General features: G+C 37.4%; 1 protein-coding gene across 1 annotated transcript in view; it reads left to right on the forward strand.

Moving 5' to 3' along the window:
* LOC131075633 (chaperone protein dnaJ GFA2, mitochondrial) overlaps nt 1-17,938 on the forward strand; it is a 218,789-nt gene that overhangs the window by 101,689 nt on the left and 99,162 nt on the right. Inside the window, exons 8-9 of the mRNA XM_058012468.2 lie at nt 6,354-6,404; nt 6,505-6,592. Coding sequence (XP_057868451.1) covers nt 6,354-6,404; nt 6,505-6,592 — 139 coding nt within the window. The remainder of the gene's footprint in view (nt 1-6,353; nt 6,405-6,504; nt 6,593-17,938) is intronic.

Genomic DNA, 17,938 nt, shown 5'->3' on the forward strand with positions numbered 1-17,938 from the left:
TTTCCCCGAATGTTGAAGATTTCGCTGAAGGATCAATCGAGGCAACTCCAAGGTTCTTATATGTAGGTTCTCTACTTGTGGATAAGCTCTTGCGGTATGATGTGATTTGCTGGAATCACAAGGGGACTTACATTTGATGACCTGAGCGTCTGATTTGCTTTGGATATCACTGGGGCGTGAGACTTTATTGATCCTTGATTTTTAAAAAGGGAAAAGGATAAGGGTTGGAGAAGGATCTAATTCTAACACTAAGAATATAGGAGCAATGGATGACCTTTGATGAAACTCTAACTAAGTCTTGCTTTGACATGCTAGGATCATCTCCACAAGGGTAGTGCGATCTTCTATGGATAGCTTAATGATGTTCAGATCACCGCTGCAAACATAGACACCGCCAGGTTGATGCATATCAATGAAGAAGCAATAATTCAAGTTAAGCTTAAGCTGAATGATTCCAGTTGACTACGCAAGGCAAGTTTGCAATCAACAAACCGCTAGTAGTATGGATATACAGATTTCACCATTGATCATACAAATTTCTTCCCTTCATCTAATAACATGAAATTAAATTTGAGAAGTATAGAGACCATGCAAATTGTAGAATTGACACAAAGAATTCACCATTCCTTCAATGAAGTTTACATGTCTTTTGCAACAATCTCTTGGCAACAATCTTTGCCTTCTCTTTCTACTCTACTCCAAAATGCTATCTACTATTGAGCTACTAATTATTGACTATCTCTCTTTTGTTAACTCCTAACTATTAACCTTTACAAATGAAGAGCTAGGGCTTTATATAGAGAGCCCTTTACGAATTGACGACTTTGATTGATTTAGAATCAATGGCTAGGATTAAAGGATAGAAACCTTAATTAGGGTTTGTTATAACAAACTTCCTTAGCCAATGAGAAAATTACATTCCAGAAGTGAGGATCAATAGGAAGCAGGGGTAGGTACACCGAAGTTAGTGCCGTCCCCGATAAATTAGGTACATTGAATTTGGACATGTTGAGGTGGACCAATCCAACTGGAGGAAAAGTGACTGGGATGCCACCTTGTCTGACGCTTGTATCTTGGTTGATCCTCCTCTGTCCTTGATGCGAAGAATGATGTACCTCCTTGACTTCCATGTGCTTTATGAGGCTTCCTTATTGTCAAGTTTTGTTTGTCTGGTAGCATACCTCGCCTTGAGGTGTCATTCTTCTCTGTCATCATGTGGTTTCTTCATGTGGTAGAATGAGGTCTTGAGGCTAGCTTGCAACTCCTCGAACACTTCAAGTCTTCCAACGCTTCAAAACACCTTGAGCCCTCCTTTATGCATTTGGAACATCCTTGATGGTGATGGGCTTAGAATAGGTCGTCGTTGTCCTGGCCTGATTTTCTTCCACCTACAAAACAAACCAAAAGATGATTAAGTACATATGATATATTTATCTCACATAGCATTTTCTACCTTAAATCATCAACAAAAAGGCATTAGAATGAAATTCACTCAAGATCCTTCCCAGGGACAGGCCCTAAAACAATTTCGCTTTGGACCCTTTCGAAGGGTTGGGAGCGAAATTTGCATTTTAGCTCAAATTTCATCATCTCCTTGCCTTGAACTTCTCTTGACCTTTGAATTGCTTTCTCCTGAAGACATCATTTATTTGACCTCCAAAAAGACCAAAAAAGAGGATTTCGCTTTGGACCTTGGCCAAGGGCAGGACCTATAAGGAATTTTGCTCTGGACCCTTTGGAAGGGTCAAGAGCGAAGTTTGCATTTTAGGACAAAATCTTCACATTTTGTGACCACAACTTGCTCAAATGGCTGTCTAAGGATGCCTTTAATCTCAATCAACACTAGGTTTGATGCAAAATTGGAGCAAAATAGAGGTTTTAAGAATTTTGCTCTGGACCCTTTGGAAGGGTCAGGAGTGAAATTCACATTCTAGGACAAATTCGATCATTTCTCTACTCCAAAATGCCTTCCAAGGCAAGCATACACTAGTCTTCTCTTCATCAAGGCTTGGGAATCCATCTCTTAATCTCAATCATGGACAAATTAGGTGACTTTGGGAATTTTGCTCTGGACCCTTTGGAAGGGTCAAGAGCGAAATTTTCAAAATTTTTGATTGGCTTGTTTTCCTTCACCTAGATTCATTCTTCATACCTTGCTTTCCTTTGACTCTCAACTTTGGAGCCCCCTCTCACGAAGACAACACTTGGTTGACCTCAAATTGGCTTGAAAGGAGAATTTCGCTAAAAATCATGGCCAGGGACAGGACCTATTTAGGATTTCGCTTTGGACCCTTTGGAAGGGTCAGGAGCGAAATTCAAGTTCTAGCTCAAAATCTCCATTATTTTTGGCCACAAGCCATTCAAAGGCATGCCTAGGGGTATCTCAAAACTCATTTCACCTTGATCAAGGTTTGTCTTGACACAAAATTTGGAAGAAAGAATAGGTTTTAGGAATTTCGCCATGTTCTTGAGCTCATTTCTTCATTTTTTCAACTTCAATCCACCTCAAAAGGCAAGGACACAACACTCCACTCCTATCCACGCCATAAAAACCAAGGATTTGACTTTCTCCAAGGGGAAAATAGGTGTTCTCAAGAATTTCGCTCTGGACCCTTTGGAAGGGTTAGGAGCGAAATTCATGATTTAGGACAAAATCCTTCACTCCTTCACTTCTAATCACTTCCTAGGGCAAAAACATGTCAATCCACTTCCAAATATGCCCAAGGAACTAAGATGTTGGTCTAAATGAGGAAGAAAATGAGGTTAATGGAGAATTTCGCTCTGGACCCTTTGGAAGGGTCAGGAGCGAAATTCACATTCTAGGCTGATTTCACACTTCTTTCATTCGATCCACCTTCAAATTTGATCAAAATCATCTCTCCTCACCACAATCAAGTCTATTTGCCATACACTTAGCTCAAAATCGTCACTTTTCAATGTTTTAGGCAAAATAGAGGGTCAAATTGAGGATTTCGCTCTGGACCCTTTGGAAGGGTCAGGAGCGAAATTCCTAGTTTGGGCTGACTTTCACCATTTCATCGCCTCAAACCTCCTTTCAAAGGCTAGAACACATCAAAGCCTCTCAAACCATGCCTTAGGAGTCACAAATTTGGTCATATCAAAAAACAAAAATAGAGGATATGGAAATTTCTCTCTGGACCCTTTGGAAGGGTCAAGAGCGAAATTTGCATTTTGGGTTGATTTCTGACTTCATTTTTCACATTTCCTTATCCAAACAAGTGTTTTGCCTTCAATAATACTTGGGACATGGATTAGTTAATGGCTTTGGGCAATGTAAAATGTCTTATGGAGGAATTCGCTCTGGACCCTTTGGAAGGGTCAGAAGTGAAATTCCTATTCTAGGCTCAATTCACCTTCAAACTGACTTGACTTTGCCTTAGACTTGATCCTAGATCCATTTCCTTCCATATCCTTGCAAATTTGCTCAACCATTCAATGATTTAGGTGAAGAATTAGGTCCTTTTGGGAAATTTCGCTCTTGACCCTTTGGAAGGGTCAGGAGCGAAATTTGCAATTATGCTTAAATTCCTTACTTTTCATCACTTCACTTTGTTTCACACCTCAATACTCTCTCAACTATGCCACAAGGACAAGGTTTATGAGGCAAATTAAGACTAGGAAGGGAGATATTAGGAAATTCGCTTTGGACCCTTTGGAAGGGTCAGGAGTGAAATTTGAAATTTTAGCCTCTCCGTTAGGATTCATATATGGAATATCTTTCTTCTTTCTTATACTTTAAGTTATATTCCATAAATATTGTCAGGATGTTTGAGAGTGGTTTCGGACCTCCAGGAGTTATAATGCAAAATCTAGTTTTTGGAGGATTCTTCAATTTTGCAAACTTAGTCAAATTTTAGGATCAGGATGACATTCCAGACTTAGACAAATTTCAGGACATTTGAGGATCAGGATGACATTCCAGACTTCTCAAGGCGAATTCACTACCCTTGATGTAAGGGATGGGACCTAGGAGGACATTATGCATTCAACCAAGGTTTGATTTAGCAACTTGAAGTGTGACTAGATAGTACACAAAAAACACCCTAGGAATGATCTAAATTACCCCTAATCGCTCAATTGACCTGACCTCTTGAGGAGATCCACCTGACTCAAGCAGAGCCTTCTACCCTAATGAGCCCCCTAGCATCCCTTCAAATGCAAAAGGTCAATAGACAAGAACCTAAAATACCTAAAAAGAAAACCCTAGAAAGTAGAAAGTAGGGGTCCCCATTTGCAATGGGGGGATGTGTGAATACGTCACAATACAAATCGGTCTTATTTAGTAACCAATTTCACATTTGAAATGCAAAACTCATTTTGTAGTTAAGAGAATAGGCTTCGCTATTATTCTAACTTGCACATCTCTCATAGGTAAAGGATGGCAGCTCCCAAACCAAACAAGACTCTCTCCCGCCAAGCGCACATCAAGGAAGATATGAAGGGGAGTGCATTCGAAAGCAGAGTCACGTTGAATTGGAGCAAAGTAGGAGATATTAATCTCGGAAAGTTAGACACGAAGAACATCTGCCACCCATCATACATCAACGAACCTATAGCCACAACCAAGAAGATGATCGAAAGTGTAATCATAAATGCAGCCGACTTTCCTCCTGCAGTTCAATGCTACAAGCTCATTGTAGAGTGTGCTCATCACTACGACTCTGACTCAAGGAGAATTGTGTCGAAGGATGGGACAGTGCTCGCATACCTCTCACTGACAGCAATCAGCGAGACATTCCATCTACCCAAGCCCAAAGATACGATCTGCATAAGCTTGGAAGGAGCTATATCAGCTTATGACGATGATCCAGATGCTTGTGCAAAGATCATTGACAAGTTTTGGTTGAAGAAGAGTAGAGGAGGAAGAAGCAGATGGCTTGATAGATTGCATAGGATAGACTTCAATGATGAATACAAAGACCTCATCACCTTACTCCATCGATTGGTTGGTACACGTGAGGCTTCATACTTTGAGGAGTGGATGTTCTACTTCATCGAGACTGTCACCCGTGACAAGAAGGCGATCAATTGGGGAAGACTCATTAGCAACAACATTTATAAACAGTTAAGGAGGCTACTGTGCACTAGAACGTTCTATATGAGCTTCTACTTCATATACTCCATTGCGAGAAATTTTGAGTATCGGGGACTAATGTACACAGGCGTAGTTGGAAGGAGACCTGGAGAAATCAAAGTGTATGATTGTTATCCACAACTTAAGCATCCACCAAAACAACACTATAGGAGAGTGAATGATGCATTCACTATACATATCACGAGGCAGTTTCGAGGTGGATCACAACAAAGACTCTCTCCAAAAGTGCAGGCATTGGTAGAACAACATGGTGCGTGGTTCATCCAGTTCCCGAAGTTCACCTACATCAGAGTTCAAGGATCTCCTATTCCTCCCTACATGTTGCCGCGCTACTCAACAAATAGAGTGGTGCTACTTGAGGTGGTGAGATAGTTATTGGCATACATCAAGGCATATAAACATAAGCATGGAGCCGGTGTTTCTTTTCCTATCACACTTGGAGATTCCATTGAAGAGTTGAACAATAGTGGGATGATGGTGGAAAAAAGCCATTCTTCAATAGGGAAGATGCAATCCATGGAACTATGTATGAGTACGTTGAACTTGACATTGTGTATGTGTATACAATCAAATACATAGATATTATTATTGGGCAATTGATGATTTGTTTATTGGGATGCATATCTAATGTTTGTGCTTGCGTATTTGTAGTACTTTTGATTAAATTTATATAACAAATTGCATATGTTTTGATTTTTTTTAAAATCTCGTGGTAGAAGAGGCTCTGTGTCAAGAAGATACCCATATACTGGCATTTCTAGCATATTAGTTTTTTCATAGTTACTGTCCTCGAAATTCAGTTCTCTTGCATGTTTGTATACCCAAACCTTGGAGTACATAGGTCTAATTGCTTGTTTTTGGTTGAGTCTCACTGGAATGTACATTTTTTGGATAAAGACAAATTGCATAAAGATTAAGAAGTTGGCCATTAGCAGTGAATTACGCTAATGGTATCAACATTTACATTGTAATACCTTTGGTTTATCTAATGTTCCATTGCTATGGCATGAACATCTATACGTTAAATTGAAGTTTGAACATGGTGTTGACCTTGAAATATAGGAATGGTCAAGTTGTAACTATTTTATAAAATCATGCTTTCAAGAAATAATGGCCTGATTTTCTATTGGGTAGGTTGTTTCATTTAATAGTCCTGGGAAGAAAACCACTTCTTTTTGAAATTAAATGTTACCTTTCTTCCCCCAATGTAGATATAATTCTTTTGTCTTGATGCCAGGTTTTGAAGAATATGTTCAATCAAGGGTCACTTGGGGCAGAGGATGTGAAGGTATCTACTTTCATGTCAAAAAGATAGATTATTCAATAATAATTAATTTTTTTGAGGACTTAGCATGGTAAACTTTCTAATATGAGTACCTCTTTTGCAGGTGACGCTTGAATTATCTTTTATGGAAGCTGTTCAGGGCTGTACTAAGAACCTGTCATTTCAGGCTTATGCTGCTTGCTCATCTTGCAGTATGTCTGATTTTTCATTGCTTTCTTTAAACCAGTATTGTACACTGCCAAAAGAAATTCATGTTTTTCTTTTGTTTTACATTTTCCAATATTTTTAATACAGGTTTGAAATTTTTAGTGACTGAAATTTTTGAGACTCGAGTAATTTAATTGATAAGGTGATAAAAGGAATATAAGATGTACATGATTAAAAAACTTGCACCTACAATTGCTGATACACCTCTCTGAAGTGTGAATCTGTCAGAAATGCTATTTTAACATCTACTTAATTTTTTTCCTTGGCTCTTTAGTCTAAATGCTATTTTTTCTGCTTGCTTAGATTTTTGATTTATAGGGAAATTTGATTTGTTATCTATTGTAACTTATAAAATCCACATTTTGATGTTGGATTTCTTGTCAAATATTGTTCAAGGCAATATTGCTCAGCATTCTTGTGTTTAACAAATTCAAAAGGTTCTATGAAGCATAAATGATTATCTTTGTATTTATAATACTTCCCTTTGATTATCAGCAAATTGTGCAGCTGAGATGGGTCTGAAAAACATCAGTGACTTTTTTATTCAAATCCAAGGAGCGAAGTCCCTCCTTTGAGGGCAATGAAGATCACCACATGGAATGTCAGGGGCCTGATGGTCCCTGACAAACGGCACATGTCTTGAGATGTCATTGGTTTGTAGGAAACTAAATTCAGCAAGCAGTAAGGAGAGAAATTTTTGAAATACTGCTAGCAATGGTCTGGTTTTTTCACGGATGTGAATGGGCTGGCTGGGGGCTTAGGACTATTATGGGCTTCTAATGTGATGTATGTAAAATTGTTGGACTTTAGCCAACATTGGATGATGTGTTGCATCAGGAACCTTTTGGCTGACATCAGATTCACATTGTTCAATGTGTGTGGCCCCACAAAAACGGAGGATAAGCGGATGGTCTGGAATCATATTGAACAAATGATTAAAAACGTAGGTGGCAACATGGTTTAGGTCGGTAGTGACTTCAATGCCATCTCAGATCTTAGCAAAACAAATGGTGGTTTAAACAAAGTCAACAAATCAATACTAGATTTTAGAGAATTCGTCTGCAATGCCGCTTTGTTGGATTGTATCGCCAAGAATGGCATGTATACTTGGACGAATTGTTGGATGGGTTTCCCTAGCATATCTGAACACTTAGATAGATTCTTATTGGGTTAGTGTTGGATGAGAGATTTTTTCTCTTGCGAATCCCATATTTTCCCCATTTTGGTTTCAGGCCACTCTCTTGTTCGATTGGACACTAGTTCAAGCGAAAAGAGGGTTAAGGGATACTTTAAGTTTGACAATATGAGGTGGCGCGATCAAAACCTAATTAGCAATTTAGAGGCCTGGTGGAAGAAAAGTAATATTTTTAAAGGCACAATCAGTTTTTGCTTTGTTAAAAGATTGATTTTTATTAAAAATAAATTTGAAGACATCGAATAAAGAATGTTTTAAAAACATTTTTTGTTGAAAAAGAGTTGGATGAGTTAAACAAAAAAAATCATTCAGAAAGGTATGTATGCTGAAGACTTTGTCAAGGAGAAAGAGTTAAAGGAATTACACACAAAAATTCTTGCTAAAGAAGTATTTTGGAGGGATAAAGCGCACGAAAATTGGCTATGGGCGGGTGATGCCAATATGAAGTTTTTTCATGCCTCAACATAGGCTTGATGGGATAGGAATAGAATCACAACAATCACTTAAATGGATGGCTCTATCACACAAGAGCGGGCAACTATAGAAGAGGAGGTGGTTCACTACTTCAGTTCATTATTGATAGCCTAAAATATAGAACAAATGCGCTGGGACGACTCTATCCTCATGCATATACCTAGGTGCATTGAAGAGAATGATAACTATATGCTAACAAATCCCTTCATGATTCGAATTATGCCCGGAGAAAACTCCAGGCCCAAACTGTTTCCCCGCCAAATTCTTTCAGGCTTGTTGAGGTTTCATTGGTACGAGTATGTGGAGATTGGCAAAAACATAAACATTTCGTCAGAGACATAAACAACACTGGAATTGCTCTCATCCTCATGATGAAGGAATGTACATCCTTTGCTGATTTTTGTCTTTATTTTTGTGTAATACCATCTACAAGATAATCAGTAAAGCTTTAGCAAATAGACTAAAAAGAGTTTTGGAGAAAATCATTTCAGAGGAGCAAAATGGGTTCACTCCAAGTCAAGAAATCATAAATAGTATCATTGTTGCCTTAGAGACTGTACACACAATTGCTTTGGAGAATTTAAAGGGTATGCTTATCAAATTGGATGTCAATAAAGTCTATGATAGAGTGAGGCGGGATTTTTTGTTGGCAATCATAGAAAAAATTGGTTTCAGTAAAAAATGGATAGATATTATTTCGGCATGCATTTCAATGCCGTGATATTTGGTTTTTGTTAATGGCTCGATGTGTGGTTTCTTTGATGCTAGTAATGGCCTGCGACAAGGAAACCCTTTCTCGCCTTTCCTCTTTGTAATTATGGTAGAAGCCATGGGGTGCTTCCTTTAAGAATCTTAGGGAGGATGGATACTGCAACAAAATCCAGTCGGCAACTGGTATGGATGCCATCTCGCTTATTAAATTTGTGGATGACACTATGTTATTTGGGGAGGCTACCCTTCAGGAGGTTGTGGTAATTAAGAAAGCTATTGACTGCTATTTGGACTCCTTTGGACAAATACTAAAGAAGGAAAACTCAGAAATTTACTTCTTCAACACCAAGAAAGCAATACAGAGGAAGATTGCAAAGGAATAGGGTTCTTTATTGGGAAACTTCCTTCCAAATACTTGGGTGCTCCGCATTTTGCTGGAGCTTGCAGAACTATGCATTGGGAAGAAGGGATAAACAACTGCAGGATCAAGGCAATTGCTTGGAAAAATAAGTGGTTGTCACTAGCGGTAGAGTTTTGATGATTAAATCTGTTCTTGCGGTAGTCACCGTTTACATTATGTCATGTTTCAAGATGACAATGAAAGCTAATAACAATCTAGAAAACCACCTCAAAAGAATCTAATGGGAAGGTGCAAAAGAGTAGAAGAGGATCCCGTTAGTAAGTTAGGATACTGTTTGTATGCCAAAGGCTCAAAGTGGTGCAGGGCTTGGAAGGATGGAATCACAAAATGTCGCCTTGGGTGCAAACTCACCTGGAAGATTCTCAAAATTTCAAACAAGCTATGGTGCCAGATCATGCAAAAGAAGTACCTTGATTGTGAAGACCCTAATTGAATTATAACACAAGCAAAATCAATTGGGGGCTCCCCTATTTGGTGGTTTGTTTGGGAGAGTAGATAGCTGATCACTAGACACATAACATGGTGAGTTGGTAATGGCAAAAAAGAAATTTTTTGGACTGATTTATCAAATGCTGAGGTTCTAATAATTGAGGTACTTCTTGAATCTGTTCTAGCTACCAAATGTTATATCATCAATTGGGGAAATGCCAGCCGATTACATAATATGTGGAGGTGATGGGAGTGGGGAAGAGTACAATTGGATTACATTTAGTTATGTTTCGATTTGTGTAGATTCAATGATTTACCTGCTAAGAGGAAAATTATGTTAACAGGTTTAGATGATAGGCTAATTTGGATAGGGTCCAAATATGGGAACTACTTGCTCAAACTTGGATTCAAAATACAATGTCCAATATATGGAGTCTTCTTGGCCAACAAAGCTATGTTGGAAATAAATGTCTTTTGCCTAAGGTTGGGGCCTTTTTGTGGGCGACATTGCACCGACAAGGCCTTACTAGTGATAGACTATGCACCATCCGTTTTGAGGGGCCAACAATTTGCCCAATGTGTATGCAAAATGAGGAAAGTGTTAATCATTTATTGCTGAATTGCATGGTGGCATCCCAATGCTGGGATTTGTTCATGAACGTGGTTGGATGGTTTACGCTTAGATAGAATGATTTGTACCAATTATTGCTTAGGTGGCCTTCTATTGGTAAATACGATTTGTGGGGGTACATATGGACTTTTGCCCCATCAATGATCGTGTGGTAGATATGGAAAGAGTGTAACAAGATGGTTTTTAGTGAACAAACTTTGTCGACGGGAGAATTAATTAAAAGGATAGAGGAAGGCATATGCGAAAAAGCCAATGCAAATCAATCAAACCAAAATAACAAATACTTTACCAATTGGGATAACGAAATCCAAAAAACGTGGGGGGTGGGCTTTGTGTTCCAGGTGGGGATATTTTGTCCAAGACAAGAAATAGAAGGGAAGCGAAAGGGCAAGCTCATTCTAGGAGTAGGCTGAACCTTAACTTTGATGGGGTGGCTAAAGGCAACCTGGGCCTTGTAGGTGCCAGGTGTATAATTAGGGACGAGAAGGGTGATTGTGTTTGGGCTTATTCTCGAAAACTAGGCAGTATCACCAACAATGAGGCCAAACTTGAGGTGCTAGCTACAAGACTATGGTTTTGTGTTGAAAAGAATTTGGATCACATTGATATTGGAAGGGGCTCACATATATGTATTAATGCAGTTTGCAAGAATCACATTCAAAATTGGAAGTTGAAATCGTGGATATCAAAGATCAATTGAGTCTGGAAAAAATTGACGACTACTCAATCTCCCATGTGTACCGAGAAGCAATTGGGTGGTCAACTGGCTAAGCTAACAAAGATGTGGCTCAAGATAAGGTGGAAGACATTTGTAATAATTCCGGGTTGGAACCAAATAGAAAACATTGGCTTGACTTGGAGGAAGGTGTGTCAAGGTAGGACCGATTGACTGTTCCATGTTGTCTCTTTTAGTAACAGGGAATAAATCGAAGTACATGTTATGCTAATAATCACATGGTCGGGTCTGATTGATCGGACCGTTTTGATTTTCCGCATATTATGAGATTTGAATTAGGTGTTACAAAAAAGTATAGATTATTTTTTATTAGACATGGGTACAAATGGAAGTTCTAGGATACATCCTTATTGACAAAACAACTTAGCGAAGAGGGTGGTGTAGATATCAATTGGTGTAGTCACTTTAGTAAGTATGCTTGAGGTTGTGGTGATAAAATCTAACCTGGGTATATCACATATTCGGCCGCACAAAAGTACGACTCTGTCATGCATAGATCATAATCTTTATTGCTAATTGTTGAGTGGTAAAGTGAAGATAGCACATTTCCCAAAGCAATGGGTTTGGGGTCTGGATTGAAGGGCTTGACTGCTAATTGTGGTGGTGAATGCAATCCCTTGGAACAAATCATGGCTCATATCCTCAGTCTAAGAGGTGGTCTGATTAGTGGTGAAATCTTTGTAAGAGTAAGTCATGCCTCTGTGGCCTTTATTGTTGGATTTTTATACCATGGCTGGGAAAAACCATTTTGGAGTGAAATGCCAATGCCTTGATGAGGACTGGGCACAACAACTTAGGCAATTGTTCAAATTGGAAGAAGAGGAGATAAACAAGGCTGTCAAGCAAATAATTAGCCCACAACTTAGTAATGGGGGACAGGCACAATGGCATAGTGTTCGAAAGATTCTTCACGAATGTTATTCAAGCCATAGGGCTGCATGAACAAGGGGCAAGATTTGCATAGCGAGTGGTTAAAGAAAAATACTATGACTGTCAACAATGAAATCAAGAACAACCCCAAAAATGGGTATATAGCTGGTGTCTTTGGTGCTACAGCAGTGGGTAAGAAGCAAATAATGGCTGAAGCACTGAAGATCTTTCGAGAAGGTTTTGAGATGTGTGATATGACAGCCTTTGCAAATTATGTCAGTATTTATGGTGATCTGTTTTCAGCTGCACAACTGGAACGCATTAATGAACTGGTGGATGCAATTAATACCGTCTTGAATGCTATTTAATATTTTGTTGATTTTCAATATAGGGAGCTACTTTAAAAAAAAATCAGCTCACCTCTTTTGAAGAATTGAAAGAAGTAACTAAATAGTTTATTTTAAAGTAAAGTTTGGCATGCACATCAAAATTCCCATCGGGCTGATTAAAGGGACATTTCAAACTTTTGTGTTGTATTTACGTATCAAATGTCACATTATTTCTTGTTATAGGCTCTTTCTTTCTTGTAATATTCTTAAAGGAGGATTTCTTTAATATGCTTTTTAGTTCCTATGTCCTTGTTAGCTTAACATTTTTTTTCAATTTTTTCCCTTTTGATGATGAGAAGGAATGTTGGAAAAAAAATGGTCTGTTTTGTTTCTTTGTTAGAATTATCCCCATATCACATCATTTAGTCAAAAGTACAAGGCAAGAAGTGGCAAAGACCTTTGAACTCCAATCTTGCAAGTGATTTGGTGAAATTGTTAGCACAAAAGACTCCATTGAACAAGATGATGTTGAAATATTCTTGAGTGTAGTGGCATTGAACCTCAATGTGTTTTGCATGCTCATGAAATATTAGATTGTGAATAAGCTTCAACACACCTTGATTGTCATAGAACAAAATTGTAGGTTGCATCTTAGGTATGCCCATTCTTGTCATAATGTGACATAACTATATTGCGTCATAAATAGCTACACCTATAAAGCAATGTTTTGATTTTATGGAAGAGCAAGCAACAATCATTTGCTTCTTACTCTCACATGATATTGGACTGGGTCTTAAAAAGTATACAAATCCAAAAGTGGATTTATTGTTATCCATGCATCCTACGTGGTTTATGTTTGTATATTCAGACAAAACAAAATTATCATTTTGCTTATATTCTAGGTCATGCTCCATTCTACTATAGATGTATTTCAACACTTTGCTGTTTTCTGGTGACATACCTTTGCTTATTGCATGAACTGTGAGATATTAGTTGGTGATAAAGAGTTGCATTCACTTGAGATGATGGATCATTCCTTGATTGTTGCAAACCTCTCTCCATTGGTGTTGGTATGGGCTTGCAATCTACTATGCAAAATTTCTTGAGTAGTGTCTTGGCATAGTCCAAGGTACCAATGTAGAAGCACTAGACCTATCATTCCATTTGAGATCATTCTTTGTTGTTTTAATCACCCTTTCAGATTTCCTAGCGATGGCTAAATCATCCATGTACACTATCAAAATCATAATCTCCCACTTTCTCTTTGAGGTAGAGATTGAGATCATATGGATTTTTGGTGAATCCATGTGTTAGTAGATTGTCATCAATCTTGATGTATTGGGCACAAAGAACCATTGTTAGATTGTAAAGAGATTTTCATAAGTTTGCACATCTTTTGCTCTTACTAGATGTAGTGTATCACTTTGGTTAAGTCATTTAAACTTGTTCCTTGAGATTTCTACTTAGAAAGGCATTCTTAACTTTTAGTTGATGAACTAGACAATCAAATTGAGCTTCTATTGCTAAAACCATCTTGGTGGTGTTGATCTTTGCATTAGGGGTAAATGGCTCTTCATAGTTGATGCCTTCCTTATATGCATAACCCTTAGCCACAAGTTGGGCCTTATATTTATCAATATTTCTGCTTTGTATTTTATCTTGAGCACCCATTCACATCCAATAAATTTCTTCTTTGGTAGAAGATTAACAAATTCCCATGTGTTGTTTCAGACCAATGCTTGGTATTTTGTATCCATGGCATCTTTCCAAGATTGTGTATCAAGGGCTTGTTTCACTATTCTATATGAGTTATAAATCATTGTGCACATTAGAGTCGTATTTACTTCCTTATGAACCTTGTTGTAAGTCTTTGGCCTTGAATACATTTTTCCAATCTTTGAGGCACGAGCAACAATTTCTTGATCACAAAACTTGTCTCGAACAAGACAATTCCTCACCATCCGATTTATTAGATTCAATTTTCAAGTTGTGCTCGAGTAATTGATTTATTGACAAGACATCCTTAGCGAGCCTGTGAATATAAAAACCTTTGTAAGTTGACATCTATGGGTTTTGTGTAATAGTGAAATGTCACCAATACCCTAAACATCATAAGCAATATCATCTCTCAAGGAGGCTTCACTGTGTAAAGTGGAATTGATCATCGTGATGGGCCACTCTTTTTCATGTCATGTATTTAGAGGCACCCAAATCAACACACCATGTTGATGGCATTGAAAAGGATGTATATATTTTCATAACATATTAGAATTCCTCTTCATCAAAACCTTCTGTTGCAACATTTTCTTGTTGCTTTTGGGATTTCTTCTTCGATCAAAGATTCTTCTTCTTGTATCCTTAGGATATTTGGAGTGGGTTATGTAGGGTTCTATTGGCTTGATTCTTCATTTGCAAAGGAGTTGTACCCACACTCTTGGAGAGTAAGCCAACTCTTTCCACAAATGAGGCATTTCTTCTTCTATGTAGATTGATTGTCTTGTTGTTGGTTAAGGCAGACAACACTGATGTTTAGATTTCTTTCTTCATGTAATGTCTCCTTATTAGTTATACTTTAAATTAACCTAAATTTGTCTAAATCTAAAATAGGTAATTAAGTTTGTGGGAGTACCTTTGTGTACTGTTTTCCTGCAACAGAAAATTAGAGAACACATATGAAGTAATACTTATAAACTGAAACATATACTAATGAATTAGATTTGAGTGATACAATTCTTTGATGTATTAATTACCATTAGTATTATATTTACTAGATAAAATCAGATTGTAGGTTAGTTGCCATTCTTTATTATCCAATTCTTAGTGCACTAGGGTAGGCTAGCTGGATAGGCTGTCCAAAAGACCCTTCACCCCAGGCCCAAGAGCAGGTGCTACATCCCTCTTGGCTCCATGTGGCAGGTGTTAAGCATCCATCATGGAGTGGCATACCCAGTGAGGTGTCCTATCACCATTCCCCGTCATCACAACTACCTCTTCTCTTAAGCCCAAGAGCAGATACTTCATCCCTCTAGGTTCCATGTGGCAGGGATTAGGCATCCACTATGGAGTGGTGTACCTAAGAGAGGGTCCCATATTAAGCAGTAATATGCAGTTGCTATGATTAATTAATCAAACAATCTCATATAGATTATGAGTTCCATTGTAGAATTATATCAGTTTACTGTTAGTATTATTATATTTATCACAGCCTTTATATTGCCAGTGTTAGCTTAGATTACTGTGTTATGTCAGATTGTGTAATGGTCTTTAGATTCCACTTATTATCAGCTTTTATATAATAAATTAGATTCATTCCATTATATTATATTACCATATTTAATGTTGACAGCATTATAGAATTCATCTTCATCACACTCGTGTTCCTCATTATGACATCATATTTGATTATGTTCATTAACTGATTTCAGTATTAAATTATATTTACTGATCATTTATCAGATGATTGATTGCATTATCAAACCATATTTATTGTGAATGATCATTCACCAGATGATCGTTTGCATTATCAGATTGTAGTTATTGTGTTTATATATCTCCAGGTAAAATTGAGGCAATGCAAAGCCTGTACTTATGCTGAGTGTCCTGTGCGCGGTTCTGATGGAGAAGCTTCTTTCTTTGATCCCTTCTCCTTTTCTTTCTTTTTTTCCTTCTGTATGTGTAGAGGGAAGGGGTTGGGGTTATTTATCTTCCCCTTATTGTGGTGAGAAGCCACGACGCCTTCCTAATTGGCAGCCCTCCTTCTTGAAGGGTCGCCGCCCTTTCATCTTCTTACGTTTATTCTCCTTAACAAATACCGTGCATGGTCTTATATGATTAGTTATCGGTTTTGACTAACAAATAACGATATCGTTCATGGGTATAGAGTTTAAATCTAATTATATTGTCAATATAACATACTAACATTGCTTATAAGTATAAAGTGTAAATTCCATTACATTGATAAATAATATTATGAATTTAATAATTCATTACTTTCTGATTTTAAATTTAATAATATTTAATATGTTACAAGGCAGGCTTAAATCTGTTAAAAATGGGGGATTTTGACACCTCACGATTGTGATGGGTAGCTTGATAGTATGTGGATTTTGTTGCCTTGTTCTTAATTGCTTCTTCCTATTAAAGCAAATCCACCAACTCTTTAAATGTGGGAAGTTGGCAATGCTCTCATGATGACGGGTACAAAAGAGTCATATGAGATTGTTTCTTCCAATGCTTGGAGTGATGTCTTCAATTTTGCTACTCTTCTAAAGAGTGCTTTCAAGTTTTCACCACTGTGTATACATAAGCAATGCAACTGACTTTGGAGATGAACAATTTAATTTGATTCTTTAGTCCATACATTGTTTGCAATTTGTCACATGCTTTTTCTACACTTTTGGACGTTTTGATATGAGGCTCTATCTCATTTTTGACATCAAAATGAATGATCAATTTGTTCTTCTTATTGATCTTATCTAATATTCTTTGCTCATTGTATCTATTGTAAGCCTTGCGAAACTTCTGTTTACAATATCCCATAGTTCTTTAAACTCCAATTGTGTTCGGAGCTTTTTTTTTTTCTTGCAGAATATTTATCACCTCTCAATAATTGAGAGTTTAAAAGCATTATCTTGGGAGCATGTGAAGCCATTTTTTCTTTATATGAGGGTTCCTTATCTCTCCAAATAGCCTTTTGATATATCCGCATTTTTGATATATCCGTTGGTACGTGGAAGAAGCTAGTTCTTTCCATGTGACCAATGGTATGTGATAAACCTCAAGGCATGTGAGATGACAGTACATAGTACCTCGATAGTATGTGAAAGGGATTTGTGTAGTCAATGGCAAACTAGTATATGGTCACTTCGTAGGTGAAAGGACAAGCGTACAATATATTTTGTTATGACATGCTTTGGCTTTTATAGTTTGACGACAATGGATAGATAGATGTGAAATAGAGTGAAAATTGAAATATATTTTGATCCTTAGTTCTCCCCAATGATTTATAAGGTTGATGCCACAAATGCTGTTGTTGCATCTTTGTTTTGTGTTGTATGTAGTAGCTATTGTGACAGCTTTATGCATAAGTGCAAACCAGTGGCATCACCTACACTGAATGCTGCTAATGCTATCACGTGATGTAACAATTTTTTTTAATTTAATCATTTACTTTGTGTTTGAAATGCTCTGGAAAATGGAAAATGGAAAATAAATTCCTACTGCAAAAAATTAATGTAATCTTCTTCTTCTTCTTTTTTAATTATATTGCTATGCACCCTCTTTTTTGCTTTTGGAAGATAAGGAAATAAATAGTTCACAATACCGTTTCTTTTTTAACGAGATATATGTGACTTGTGGTTTGAGATTTGTTATTTTCCCTTTGTGGGATAAATATAGGTAAATTTGTTTTGAAAAGAATAAATTCTACCACTTCTTTATCAGGGAATCAAACCTTGTACCTCATAATATTAGGAGAAATAATATGGCAGATATGGTAGCATTGTTTTTACGTTATCTTTGTTTCTCCCTACTTA

Source organism: Cryptomeria japonica, chromosome 8, assembly GCF_030272615.1.
Source record: "Cryptomeria japonica chromosome 8, Sugi_1.0, whole genome shotgun sequence".
Classification (NCBI taxonomy): domain Eukaryota; kingdom Viridiplantae; phylum Streptophyta; class Pinopsida; order Cupressales; family Cupressaceae; genus Cryptomeria; species Cryptomeria japonica.